Raw genomic sequence first — 14486 nt, forward strand, 5'->3', positions numbered from 1 at the left:
CAATGAAAAATATTAAAACATAGCCAGGTGTAGTGGCTCATGCCTGTAATCCCAGCACTTCGGGAGGCGGAGGCAAGAGAACTGCCTGAGTCCAAGGGTTTGAGACCAGCCTAGGCAACACGGTGACACATTGTCTCCACCATAAATTTTAAAAAGTAGCCAGGGGTGGTCGATGGGCCTGTAATTCTAGCTAGTGGGGGACTGAGGCGGAAAGACCACCTGAGTCCAGCAGGCCGAGGCTGTGGTGGCCATGAGCAAGGCACTATACTCCAGCCTGGGCTACAGAGTGAGACTCTGGCTCAAAAAAAGAAAGAAAAAGATTACAACACAATATTTTGCAAGAGCAAGTATGAAAATACTGATCAGAAATGCCAGCACTTAAAAAACAAAAGGAAGTATAAATAGAAAGAATAGATAAGTAGAATCTGTAGCAAAGCTTAAGGAGCTGTTAAAAGCACCTGGCACAGGCTGGGCCTGGTGGCTTACACTTGTAATCCCAGTACTTTGGAAGGTTGAGGTGGGAAGATCATTTGAGCCCAAGAGTTCGAGACCAGTCTAAACAATACAGTGAGACCTTGTCTCTCCCAAAAAAATTTTAAAACTGGCCAGGTGTAGTGGTGCACACATGTAATACCAGCTACCCAGGAGGCTGAGGGGGGAGAATCAACTGAGCCCAGGAGGTCAAGGTGCCAGTGAGCCATGATTGTATACTCCAGCCTGGGAGACAGACTGAAACTCTGACTCACAAAAAAATAAAAAGCACCTGACTCAAGAACTATTTACTGAACAAATGATTGATGAAGGAGATTTACAAGTGTTTTTAAGGGCTTCAAGGTTAATGCTAAACAGTTATTTCAGGCCAGGGGCAGTGGCTCACACCTATAATCTCAGCACTTTGGGAGGCCCAGATGAGAGGACTACCTGAGCACACGGGTTGAAGACCAGCCTGGGCAACTTGGCAAGACCTCATCTCTACAATAAATAAAAAAATTAGCCAGGTGTGGTGGCACATGCCTGTAGTTCCAGCTACTTGGAATGTTGAGGAGGAAGGATCACTTGAGGCCAGCAGGTGGAGGCTGCGGTGGCCGTAAGCATACCACTGCACTCCAGCCTGGGCAACAGAATGAGACTCCAACTAAAAAAATAAATAAATAAAAACCAACCAGTTATTTCGATTGGAATATCAGCAAATCAACTGTAATCAGGGGGTTTCTGGAATAGAAAGGGCCTATAGGAAAATAAGGAGAAGAGCTATCAAGAAAATTAATAAGAATACTAGATTCACAATTGTAACCAAATGAACTAAAAATGGACCAAAAGGACCTCTGTGTGTCCTGTGAAGTCAACCAAAATAATATGTACACGAAGCAGCAACAGGGCCTTGGGAACCATGGACCAAGAGTTCCTACTAAGGACATAAGAGACTTAAGATCAACCTGTCACCCTTTCTGGCTGTTTTATTGACATTTCGTTTGTTAATATTTTACCTGTATGGCACAAGCTTCCATTAAAACCAACCTGGCTTTTAGTAGAAACAAATTTGGGTCTGGGAGGAAACCAGCAACGAGCTGCTTCAGGAAAAAATAGATGAAAAATTATCATGATAATATTAGCAGTTCGTATTTATTGAGGGTTTCTATATATACCAGACACTGTGCTAAGCACTTCACATATATTTTCTTTTATTCTTCTTAACAACCTTATGATGCAGATATAAATATAACACTTCAGAGATAAAGAACCAGAGGCAGAAGCTCTGTAATTATCAGAAGTTAAGCTAATGGAAGATAGAAGAGAGGTGTGAACCCCTGCAGCCTAATCTCAAGCTCTTAACCACAGCTCCATGTGTCCTCTACTCAAGGCTGGTCGATCCTTTTTCTCTTAAGGGAAAAATCCAAGTCTTTTCAATCTAGGGAGACTGAAAATATGAAATTTCATGGAAAAGGGGAAACAGAACAGAGTAACTAGGGAATGGTGCAGTTAGACAACATGAAAAGAGAATAAAATAATTCAATTTTGGAATTCCTTCCAGTTTTCAATTTCTAATCCAGCAAACACGCTGGTACTTCAGATATATTCCTATTCCTCTGTCCAACCCATTTAAGATAGTTTCCACCAAGATAAATACAAATAGCCTTACTCTAAGTTACAGGTCTCACAAGGCTCAATGTATAGAATAAAACCTGCTCAAGAGTCAACTCCAAGGCCCTCCAGGGAGCCAGTGACTTTACTACAGTTTACAAAAGCAAGTCCCTAGGCAGGTTTCACTGTGAGTTGGCATATCATTTCTTTTTAGCAAAATAGTGCATGTCATTCATTTCCATAAAAATTTTAAGTTTAAATGTTACTACTCTAAAAAGTAAATTTATGCCCCCTTTCTCTCTTAATTCATAACCTTTTCATTTAAGAACCCTGATACCAAAATTCACATCACCTAATAAAAAGAAAAAAAAAAGTAGCAGGATATCCAAACTTAAAATAAAACAAGAAGTTAACATCCTTAACTATCTTTCTTTCTGAACTAGCCAGAAAAATTTAACAAATAAGAAAGATAATTATTTAACATACTTATGAGAAGGAAAGTTATAAGAAGAGAAGATTAAATTTAATGTTATAGATTAATCATGGGAATAAAAGCAAAAGCAGGAGGGAGAAGGCAGATTTCAGACCTCAGTTAAGAATATACCAAATTTCCTAGTTCTATGAGGGGGACAAAAACATATTAGGAAATGCTACTGGGAGAGAAACAATTTTCTTTCAAATAAGATATATCTGTCTGCCGGGCACAGTGGCTCACGCCTGAAATCCCAGCACTTTAGGAGGTGGGGGCAAGAGGACTGCCTGAGCTCAGGGGTTCAAGACCAGCCCGGGCAACTTGGCAAGACCTCGCCTCTACAATAAATCAAGAAAAATTAGGTGAGAGGATAGCCTGAGCTCAGGGTTCAAGACCAACCGGAGCAACATGGCAAGATCTCATCTCTATCTACACTAAGTTTAAAAAACTAGCTGGGCATGGTGGCTTGCACCTAGCTACTTGAAAGACTGAGGTGAAAGGATCACCTGAGCCCATCAGGCCGAGGCTGTGGTGGCCGTAAGCGTGCCACTGCACTCCAGTCTGGGTGACAGTGAAACTACGACTCAAAAAAAAAAAAGATATACCTGTCAACTTGTAAAGAAACTTATTACACTAACTCACCTTTGGCCAGCTTAATATAAAATAGAATTTATTTATTTATTTATTTTTATTTATTGTATAGATGAGGTCTCGCCAAGTTGCCCGGGCTGGTCTCAAACCCCAGGGCTCAGGCAATTCACTTGCCTTGGCCTCCCAAAGTGCTGGGATTACAGGCTGAGCCACTGAGTCCGGTCTAGAATAGAATTTATAATGGAGTATTTAAACATCAAGATAAAATATTCCTCCTGTGATTAGAGAAAAAAAATATTTTTATATATACATATTTTTTTAATTCAGAGTTTCACTCTGTCACCCAGGCTGGAATGCAGAGGCACATTCATGGCCACCACAGCCTTGACCTGCTGGGCTCAGGTGATCCTTCCGCCTCAGCCTTCCAAGTAGTCGGAACTACAGGCATGCACCACCACACCCAGCTAATTTTTCTTGCCATATTGCTCAGGTTGGGCTTGAACTCCTGAACTCAGGCTATCCTCTCACCTCTGCCATCAGAGTTCTGGGATTACAGGTGTGTGTCACTGCGTCTGGCAGAAACATTTACTTTTTTACTTTATTTTTATTTTTTTAAAAGACAGGGTCTCATTATGTTGCCCAGGTTGGTCTTGGACTTTTGGCCTCAAGGCCTCAAGGGTCCTCTTGCCTTGCTTCCCAAAGTGCTGAGCCACCGTGCCCGGTCTAAAAAATTAAATATTTTTGTATAAGAGTCTGTATAAGAAAGGAATGCACATTTTGAATCATATTATAGCTTTATGCATCATACACAGAGGCACAAAGTTAAACTAGCTTCTTTGAGACGGCAACATTCATCTAATTCCAGACAAAAATAGGTGATTACAGTGTATGTACATAATCAAAGTCTTCCAAAAACGAGTCACAGACTAAGTATGATTGTTTCTGTCCAGTGTCAAGACACTGGGAATGTTTTTCAATCTGACAACAGTTAAGTCTATCAGTTACCCTTCCTCTCTCTACAGGAATGAAGATAGTCTGGTGGTTAAGAAGGCAAACTGGTCTTTCCTGAAGTGGCAGGTGAAAAAAAAAAAAAGACAGCTGGAAGCACACAGGCTTGGATTTGCATCTGTTTCTCTCATATACTACATATATTACCTGAGGCAAATTTACCTATTCTCTTCCTCTGCTGAAAAGTCTCTACCTCTAAGGTAGATAAGACAATTAATAAGAAAAGTTTAGATTTATCATGTGTTTACTAGATGCCAGGCACTGTTGTAAGTGCTTTACATCATACTTTTAAGTATGATATACAAAGCAGCAGTATTATATGTACTCCTTTATGGATGAAGAAGTTAAGGCACTAAGACAATTAGCGGGTGTGACAATTAAGTTCACGAATTCCGCCAGAAAAAGTGCTATACTTCATTGCTTCAAATCACTACAGTCACCTTCAAAGTACTCCCCTTGGGAAGCTATATACCGATGCCACCACCTAGTCCATCCATCAAAGCAATTTTGGAACTCTTTCTGGAATGGGCATCAGAGCTGTTGTCGTATTACCCTTGATGTCCTGAATGTCATCAAAAGGTCTTCCTTTCAGTATTTCCTTTATCTTCAGGTAAAGAAGAAAGTCACTGGGGGCCAGATCAGGTGAATAGGGAGGATACTCCAATACATTTATTTGTGTAATGGCTAAAAATTCCCTTACAAATAGTGCTGTGTGAGCTGGTACACTGTCATGATGCAAGAGCTCCCTTAGGACCATTTTTGCACACACATTTCTCATGCCAAGATTTTCAGTTAAGATTTTTTTTAAACTGTTCATCTACCAAAGTTTATTTTGTCTGCTAGTCTTCTCACAGTCAGCTTATGGTTTTGATGCACAATTTAACAAATGTTTGCAATGCTTTCATCAGTTCTGCTTGCTACTGGCCATCCTGATCTCTCTTCATCAGTGACATTTTCTCCCACCTCAGAAAATTGTTTAATCCATTTGTACATTGCCATTTTCTTCATGACATTATCCTCATGAAAGCTTGGACTGACAGGTCCCTGATTTCACTTCTATTCTTGCCAAATTTTACAAGAAATTTAATGTTTGTTCATTGCTCTAATTCAAACTCCAACATTCTCACAACAGCTCTTGATGGCCATTCTAGAAAAAGAGTCCCCTAACCACTTTGACAGGTGAACGAGGTGCTAGCGTCCATACATAGCTTCCCAAGAAGGGTACTTTGAAGGTGACCATAGTGATATTCAGCAATGAGGTATGTAGCACTTTTTCTGAGTTCACGAACTTAATTATCACACCCTGTAGGTAACTTGCCCAAGTCACAAAGCTATCAAGTATTAAGAGGCAGGTCTCAAATGCACTTGCACCATACCCTTCGGTGTCTATCTAAATGCTAACTGAGAAAACGTATGGAAAGGTCTCTGTACAATGTTTGGCTCATAGTAAGCAATCAATAAATGTTAGTTATTAAGGTTACTAAAAAACTTCTTACATATTTCTCTACACACACTCCAGTTGTGGCACCACAGGGGTCAGTAAAAAGGACAGAGAGTCACCTAAATAGGATGGAGAAGAGGAAGACAGGCTCAGATAAATAATTCTAAAAATTAACGAGCATTCACTTTGCAAGTGTATCTTCATCAAGTTATCAAAAACTTATTTTAGCATTAATACTAAAAACAACAGGAAGAAGTTAAAAAAAATTTAAGTGCAAGTAATTAATGATGTGAGGAAAAGAAAGCACAGACACAAAAAGGGACATTACTGCCTTATTAGAATGCCCTCTGGACCAGGCAAGGTGGCCCACGCCTATAATGCCAGCACTTTGGGAGGTGGAGGTAAGAGGACTGCCTGAGCCATGAGACCAGCCTGAGCAACATGGCAAGACCTCATCTCTACAATAAATTAAAAAATTAGGTTGGGCACAATGGCTCAAGCCTGTAATCCTAGCACTTTGGGAAGCCGAGGCGAGAGGACTGCCTGAGTTCTGGGGCTCAAGGCCAGCCTTGGCAACTCGGTGAGACCTCATCTCTACAATAAACCAAAAAATTAGCCAGGTGAGGTAGCGTGCGCCTATAGTTCCAGCTACTTGGAAGGCTGAGGCAGAAGGATGGCCTGAACCCAGCAGGTGGGGGTTGCGGTGGTCGTGAGTGTGCCACTGCACTCCAGCCTGGGTGACAGAGTGAGATGCCAACTCAAAAAAAAAAAAAAAAAGAATGCCCTCTGTATCCCCAAAAATGAGTTAGGGCTTCAAAGTCTTCCAACTCTAGCAACATTAGAAATCCTGTGACTTCAAAAGTCCTCTTACTGCAGGGAGACCTAAACTTGGATATAAGCACATAAAACATGTGGCTCAGGTCCCAATCCCTGCCATGCTCCAACCTTCACCACACTGCCTGTCAACTACTGTGGATCCATAAAAAAGACACTAAACCTAATTTTATAAACAATAAAAACTAAGGTACAAAGAGGCTAGATGATAGCCTAAGGTCAAGAAACTAGTATTATTAGACTCAGAACAAAAACAGATTTTCCTCAGTGGTATCCAATAAATTTTCTTTCCACTAAGCACTAATTAAAGAAACAGCATAGTCAGTGGGATGCTTCTAAAAAAGCCCCTTGCTTCAATTAACTCCAGGCAACAGGATGACTTGGTGACAAATTTAATTTAAAACTTCTTCCCAGGCTGGGAGCGGTGGCTCATGTCTATAATCCCAGCACCTTGGGAGGCTGAGATGAGAAGATTGCCTGAGCCCACAGGTTCGAGACCAATCTGGGCAACTTGATGAGACCTCATGTCCACAAAAAATTAGCTGGGCATAGTGGCATGTGCCTATAGTTCCAGCTACTTGGACGGCTGAGGTGGAAGGGTCGCCTGAGCCCAGCAGGTCAAGGCTGCAGTGGCCGTCAGAGTGCCACTGCACTCCAATCTGGACAGAATGAGACTCTGACTCAAAAACAAACAAACAAACAAAACCCCCAAAACTTCTTCCCAAGGAAATAGTATTCATTAACTGCATTCTTCCTGTGCCTATATTACTTGAATGCATTATTATTTGTTAAATAAATTGAAATGCTAGCCACTATGCTTAAAGTTATAAATTAGCTGGGTGGGTTGCCTCATGTCTATAATCTTAGTGCCTTGGGAGGCCAAGGCAGGAGGATCACTTGAGCCCAGAAGTCTGAGACCAGCTGGGGCAACACAGCAAGACCTCATTTCTACAAAAAAAAATTTTAAATTAAAAATTATCCAGGTGCAGTGGCGCTTGCCTGTAATCCCAGCTACTCAGGAGGCTGGCACAGCAGGATCACTTGAGCCCTGGAGTTTGAGGCTGCAGTGCTATATCAGCACACCTAACACTCCAGCCTGGGTGACAGAAGACCTCATCTCTTTAAAAAATAAAATTACAAAATAAAGTAAAAAATAAAACCTCAAATCATTAAAGTAACTTCATACATTTATCTTTAAAACCATTCTCATTGAAATATCTAACCCATCAGGCCACCTATTCTTCACTACAGTCTGAAGAATCTAGATACTTAGATACTTGGTTTTAAAGCAGATTCTTGGTACTATCAAGTTCCCTACAAGAAGTCTGGAGAAAAAAAAAGCAAATGAACTTCACCATTCGTACCAAAAAACACATCCTCAAGATCTATTGTTCAGTCTTCAGTGCCTATGTCTCTTACCCCTGGAAACTTAATTTTTCTCCTTTTAATAAATAAGAGAATTGGGCAGATTCAGAGGGAGCAGATCTTCAATTTACCTTTTAGAATGAAAAGAGCCACAGGAAATTTCCCCTGCCAAAAAAAAAAAAAAAAAAATAGGCACACATACATGTAACCATCAACAGATGGCTCATCTTGTGCTTTCAGGAGCTACTGCCAACAATATTTTGCAATTAATGAAAAGTCAAATAAAGCGGCAACAGAGAACGTTAAAAGACTGATTCAGGTTACATGTGAAGTTGGCTAATTCAAATGTAACAGCTGCTATGTTTAACAAACCAATCCCCCCCAACTTCCAAAACACACACACCCTTCTGATCACATTAGTAAAGTGTTTGTCCAAGTCAGACTTGTTTTAGCAAGGAGGAAACATACTCAGATTTCATGTCTGTGAAACGTCTGGTGGACAGGGCACCTTGTGATGCTAAATGGCAAGAAGAGAAACCATCACACAAAATAATTACCAAGAAGGCTGAGCCAGGGGACAGTGGCCCACACCTGTAATCCTAGCACTTTGGGAGGCAAAGGTGAGAGGATTGCCTGAAGTCCAGGGATTCGAGACCAGCCTGGCGAGATCTTGTCTCTACAATAAATCAAAAAAATTAGCCAGGTGTGGTGGCACGTGCTTGTGGTTCCAGTTACTTAGAAGGCTGAGGCAGAAGGATGGCCTGAGCCCAGCAGGTCGAGGTGTGGTAGCTGTAAGCGTCACGACACTCCAGCCTGGGCAATAGTGAGATTCTGACTCAAAAAAAGAAAGAGCCCAATACCTAAGTGATGCCAATAAATATAACGGTTGAGTGGAAAACTCTGGAAAATCCTTATTACATGAAAAGAGAAAATAATACTTCCTGGAAGGCTCATTTGTAAGTGCCAGACACTTTGCTAGACTCCTCTCTCATACTGTGTTACTTAAATATTAGATTTGTGACTGGTAACTTTTTCACTTACCTAATACTGAGAGTAGGTGAAAATTAAAAAAAAAAATCTGAAGCTGGTTTCTGCAAATGTCTGTCATTAAGCACAAGTGAAATGGTTTTTCTAAATTGTCACCTTTTCCACAAGACAGCTGAAAGTTACAGACATATCCAATATTTGCCTCAGACACCACTCTGACTAGCATTCCATATTTTTTATTTTCATTCAGATTGCAAACCCGAAAAGACAGCCTTCACATCAGCAGCAACCAGGTACAGAATCTAGAATGACGTAAATTGACATCAGTGGTCACAAATGTGTTAAGATATCCTTGAAGTTATTTAATCTTTTTAAAAAAGGGAAATACTAAGTCTCAAAAGCGGTGAGTCCTATTTTGAACCTAGGTCCTTCTCACTCCAAATACCAGGCAGATTGTCTACTACGTGCCTTACATGGCCAATGTTGAGAGCACAAGCTCTTAAGTAGGTTCAACTTGAAAGAAGTTAGAATTGAACAACTTTTTATCAGCATAATAAATTCCAAAGTGAACACTGATTTTTTAGACCTTAATCAATGTGTATTATCTAAAGCACTCTAGAACCTCAAGCATCATTTTTATGTAGAAAGCATGGCCTGGCTCGGTGACTCAGCCTGTAATCCCAGCACTTTGGGAGGCCGAGGTGAGTGGACTGCCTAAGCCCACAGTTTCGAGACCTGCCTGGGCAACTTGGTGAGACCTCATCTCTGCAATAAATAAATAATTAGCTGGGTGTGGTAGCGTGCGCCTGTAGTCCCAGCTACTTGGAAGGCTGAGGCAGAAGGATCGCAGGAGTCCAGCAGGTCGAGGCTGCGGTGGCCAGAAGCAGCCACTGCACTCCAGTCTAGGTGACAGAGTGAGACTCCAACTCAAAAAAAAAAAAAAAGAAAGCATTATTTACAAAATCCAGATCACCACAGGTAAGCAGCAGTATGAGCCATCATACTAAGTATACTACACACTAAGTATACTGCACACTAAGTATACTACAAGCCTCAGCACTGACTAACCAGCAAACGCTACTGCTGAAACTGTTCAAAGAAGTCTTGGTGGCACTTATTTTCATTTAAGGATGCAGTGCCAGCTTATAAATAGTTCTTCCTATAATAACCCTTGAAAAAGTCCAAAGAGATATCTATCAGAACAAATTTCATATTTCATTTGAATTGTCATACACTGTACATTACAGAGTAAACATAATGTTTATAAGCACTGGGAAACCAAAACATTCCTGTGACTTGTTTTATTGCCATGTTGGCTTTACTGCGGTGGTCTGGAACCAACCCACTATAACTCCAAAGTATGCCTGTACAATCTTACAACTCTTGTCTCCTAAAAATAATTTCCAATTAGTAATGTATGAATTCTAAGTCCTCACAAATTATAATAAACTCCAGTTGACCAAACTTACACATCATAAACCAAAACTTTTAGCAGAAAACCTAAGGCTTAAATCCATCATTTCACAAGACAAAAATGTGGGAATACTACTTATAACCCCTTATGAAATCATTAGGGCATTCCAGAAATAAAACTACAAGAGAGATAGACCCTAAGCTTACAAAGTTGGTATTTTACAATAGTTTTAAAACTTTGAAGAGTCGCCGGGTGCAGTGGCTCACGCCTGTAATGCCAGCACTTTGGGAGACAGAGGCGGAAGGGCTGCCGGAGCCCAGGAGTTCAAGAACAGTCTGGACAACTTGGCGAGACCTCATCTTTACTATAAATCAAAAAACTAGCCAGGCATGGTGGTGCGTGCCTGTAGTTCCAACTACTTGGAAGGCTGAGGCAGAAGATCACTTAAGTCCAGCAGGTCGAGGCTGTGGTGGCCATGATTGTGCTATTGCACTCTAGCCTGGGCAACACAGTGAAACTCCGACTCAAAAAATAAAAACAAAAAAAATAAAACTTTAAGGAGCACCTTCAAAAGTCTAATAAAAAACTTTTCTCTGGGCTGGGCGAGGAGGCACAAGCCTATAATCCAGTACTTTGGGAGGTTGAGGCGAGAGGACTGCCTGAGCCCACAGGTTCGAGACCAGCCTGGACAACTTGGTGAGACCTCATCTCTACAATGAATCAAAAAAAAAAAAAATTAGCTGGGCATGATGGCACATGCCTCTTCCCGCTACTTGGAAGACTGAGGTAAAGGATCGCCTGAACCCAGCAGGTCGAGGCTACAGTAGCTGTGAGTGTGCCACTGCACTCCAGCCTGGGTGACAGAGTGAGACTCTGGCTCAAAAAAAAAACCCAAAAACTTTTCTCTCCAAAAATGCACACACACCCATACATATAAAACTTTGCACGCTACTTAAGATACCCTATCCATCCATGCCGGGCGCAGTGGCTCACATCTGTAACACCAGTACTTCGGGAGGCGGAGGCAAGAGAATTGCCTGAGCCCATGGGTTTAAGACCACCCTGGGCAACTTGGCGACTTGTCTCTACAACAACTCAGAAAATTAGTTCAGCATGGTGGCACGTGCCTGTAGTTCCAGCTACTTGGAAGGCTGAGGCAGAAGGATCGTCTGAGACCAGCAAGTAGAGGCTGTGGTAACTATGAGCATGCCACTGTACTTCAGTCTAAGTGACAGAGTGAGACTCCAACTCAAAAAGAAAAAAAAAAAAATCAACAACAACAGAAACCTATCATCCATAAGCCTTCTTATGAAGAATTCAGTACCCTTAAATAAAGACCCGTTACTGAGGAAGTTGTTTACAGTTTTAAAAATATTTCCCCCTAGTTTTTAAAGCATAATCCCTTGAGAAATGTTCACTTTATCAATACCAACAACTTTACATTAAAAGGACACGTCTTCCAAGCCCTTTAAATTCTTGCAATAGTTAAAACAAGAAAAACACTGATGTCCTTTATCTACTAATATTAAGAGTGCTCACAAGATGTGTGGTCCAGAACTATGGGTGGCAAAGAAGAGAATTCCAAGATATTGTCAAGGCCAGTGACCTTGAAAAGTTTACAATCTAGTTGTACAGTCTGTTCTATTAAAAAAAGAAAAGAAAAGAACTCTTTTCAACAACTTACAGACCATTTTGAACAAACACAGGTGTGGTCTTTAGCTAAAACTTTTAAATGAAAAGGAAAAAAGACCAAACAATAGATTCATAGAAATTAAAGAAGAAAAAACATAACCAAAGGACTAAATTTTCTATGTAAAATACCCTCAAGAATGTATCAGACGTATATCTGATAAATACAGCTTGAAATGCTATAGCCAATTCTACAAACTAAGTCAACTTGAGAACTGGGAATGAAACAAAACACTGAATTAGATGTAATTAGTAAAGGTGGAATTAATACAAACATGACACAACCTCTATAACAATTTTACCTTTAAAAATGTTACTACAAACTATTACGATAGCAAAGTTAAATTTAAGTAGTTAAAGAAGACAAATATGTGACTAGTGTGCTATCCACTTCCATTATCGTGCCCATGGAAGCATCACCAATCAATTACACACTTTCTCCCCCACTGAACCTCATAATACCTCTCAAAATCATCTAAACACACAAGCTTCCAGAAGTCAGGGTAGGCATTACTAGTGAATTTACTTGTTGTCCTTGATAGCTATTTTTCAAATCCTGTTAACTAAATGAAAAACCAAAATTTACATACTTGCTGTTCAATGAATTTATAACAAAGATTATTTATTTTGAATGTTTTCCCCAAAACACAAAATAATCTTTAAGCATTTAATTTAGGTCAGGTGCAGTGGCTCACACCTATAATCCCAACATTTTGGGAGGTGGAGGTGAGAGGACTGCCTGACTCAAGGGTTCAAGACTAGCCTGAGCAACATGGTGAGACCCCCCCATCTCTACAACAAATCAAAAAATTAGCCGGGCGTGGTAGTGTGTGCCTGTAGTTCCAGCTACTTGGAAGGATAAGACGGAAAGATTGCCTGAGACCAGCAGGTCGAGGCGGCTGTGGCCGGGAGTGTGCCACTGCCCTCCAGCCTGGGTGACAGAGTGAGACTTCTACTCAAAAAAAAAAGAAAGAAAGAAAAGAAAAGTAAAAACAGATCCCTGAAACCCTAGAACCATGGTATAGTGGGTGACATTTATCATACAGGAAACCAAAGGAAAGAGTGAAAATATGGATTCTGGAGTTATATTCTATGAAAAAGATAAGAGGCCCCAGCTTCCTAGTCAGAAAATACGAGTCAAGTACCATATATATGTAGGCATATGGCAACACAAATCAGAGATGTAAACATCAAAGGAAGGGGCTTTTCCCCACCCAAATTCCAATCTAAATTTGTACTAGTATTAAAAATAATCATTACTGTAAGAAACTAAGTGTATATCCATTAAGGAAAATAAGCCTATTTTAAGTTTTTTAGAAAAGTTCCTTCAGCAGAAGCTGGTAAGTAGATATGACTTCAAATTACACACTTTACACATCAGAGCTCCATACGTGTACCCATTTAGACTTTTTTCTCCATTATTTTCTGTTGTTTTAAGGATTAGATTGAGTTTAAAAAGGTTTCTGCACTCTTTTATTCTTACAAAAAAAAGTACAAAAGTATAATCAACATTCCTGCCCAGGAACTTTATCCTCCCTTAAAACAGTGGCGAAACTTGAGCCATCTGTTAAGGCTTGAGATACTCCTTAAGTGTGTATAAAACCTTCTACAAATAAATTTGCATCCAATTTTCGGTGCTTTTTCACTTGGACAGTTCACTCATATAAAAATGCATTAAAAATCTGCCTAGGTTGCCAGACTGCATTAGGAGAATAAAAATAGAAGATCAGGTTCACACCTGTGATCCCAGCACTTTGGGAGGCTGAGGAAAGAGAATCACCTGAGGCCAGAAGCTGGAGACCAGCCTGGGCAACATAGCAAGGTTCATCTTTACAAAAAAATAAAAATAAAACAAAAAACACAAGATCAATTTTGCTTCATAAGAAAAAGTATTTTGAATAAACAAACATGACACCAGAAACGCAGAGTTGGTATCTGCACAGCTATTGCTGAAAAGAGCTTTAAGGGCGGAGAAACACTCATTTAGCCTGTGTTTACAGAATGCCTTTTTTCTGAGTGGCTTTCATCGCGCATTACCAGTGTTGAGTACCATACAGCATATATTACACAGAACTTAGCTGAGAATCGGGGGAGGAAATCTAAAGACGAAGGTTCTTCAGAGAGGCAACTGAAGCAAACCACGAGCAATGAAAGGGACGACAACCAGCCCAGAAAAACAAGCATGCTACCTGCGCACGCCCAGAGCCGGGCTGCACCTGCGGGGCACAACGCGAGACAAGGAGCTCACCTCCTGGATGCGCCTCCGAGCCCGCTGAAGCACCTCCTCGTAGCCCTTCTGCCGCAGCTCGCTGAGACTCTCATAGTACTCCTCGGGGTCGTCGGCCTCGGAGAACAGGACCTGGGAGAGGATCTTCCAGCCGCAGGTGTCCAGGCCGTGGCCCAGGTAGACCTGGAGCTGGTAGCACAGGGCGTCGACCTCCTGCTCGGTCATTTCGGGGGCGCCCCCGAACAGCACGGTCCACATGCCCGAGGGCTCCTCGGGGAACACGGGCAGGCACGGCTCCAGCTGCGAGCTCACGGCGCACAGCTGCTGGTGGACGGCGCGCAGGTCCTGGAAGGAGAAGAGGCCGGCCCAGCTGCAA

General features: G+C 41.2%; 1 protein-coding gene across 1 annotated transcript in view; it reads right to left on the reverse strand.

Annotated features, from left to right (window-relative positions):
* The window catches only part of JMY (junction mediating and regulatory protein, p53 cofactor), a 91831-nt gene extending 77479 nt beyond the window's left edge, over window positions 1-14352 (reverse strand). The window contains exon 1 of the mRNA XM_021713747.1: window positions 14132-14352. Coding sequence (XP_021569422.1) covers window positions 14132-14335 — 204 coding nt within the window. The 5' untranslated portion in view covers window positions 14336-14352. The remainder of the gene's footprint in view (window positions 1-14131) is intronic.
* Window positions 14353-14486: the final 134 nt, after the last annotated feature.

Source organism: Carlito syrichta, unplaced genomic scaffold, assembly GCF_000164805.1.
Source record: "Carlito syrichta isolate Samal-C Ts95f unplaced genomic scaffold, Tarsius_syrichta-2.0.1 Scaffold304710, whole genome shotgun sequence".
Taxonomy (NCBI): domain Eukaryota; kingdom Metazoa; phylum Chordata; class Mammalia; order Primates; family Tarsiidae; genus Carlito; species Carlito syrichta.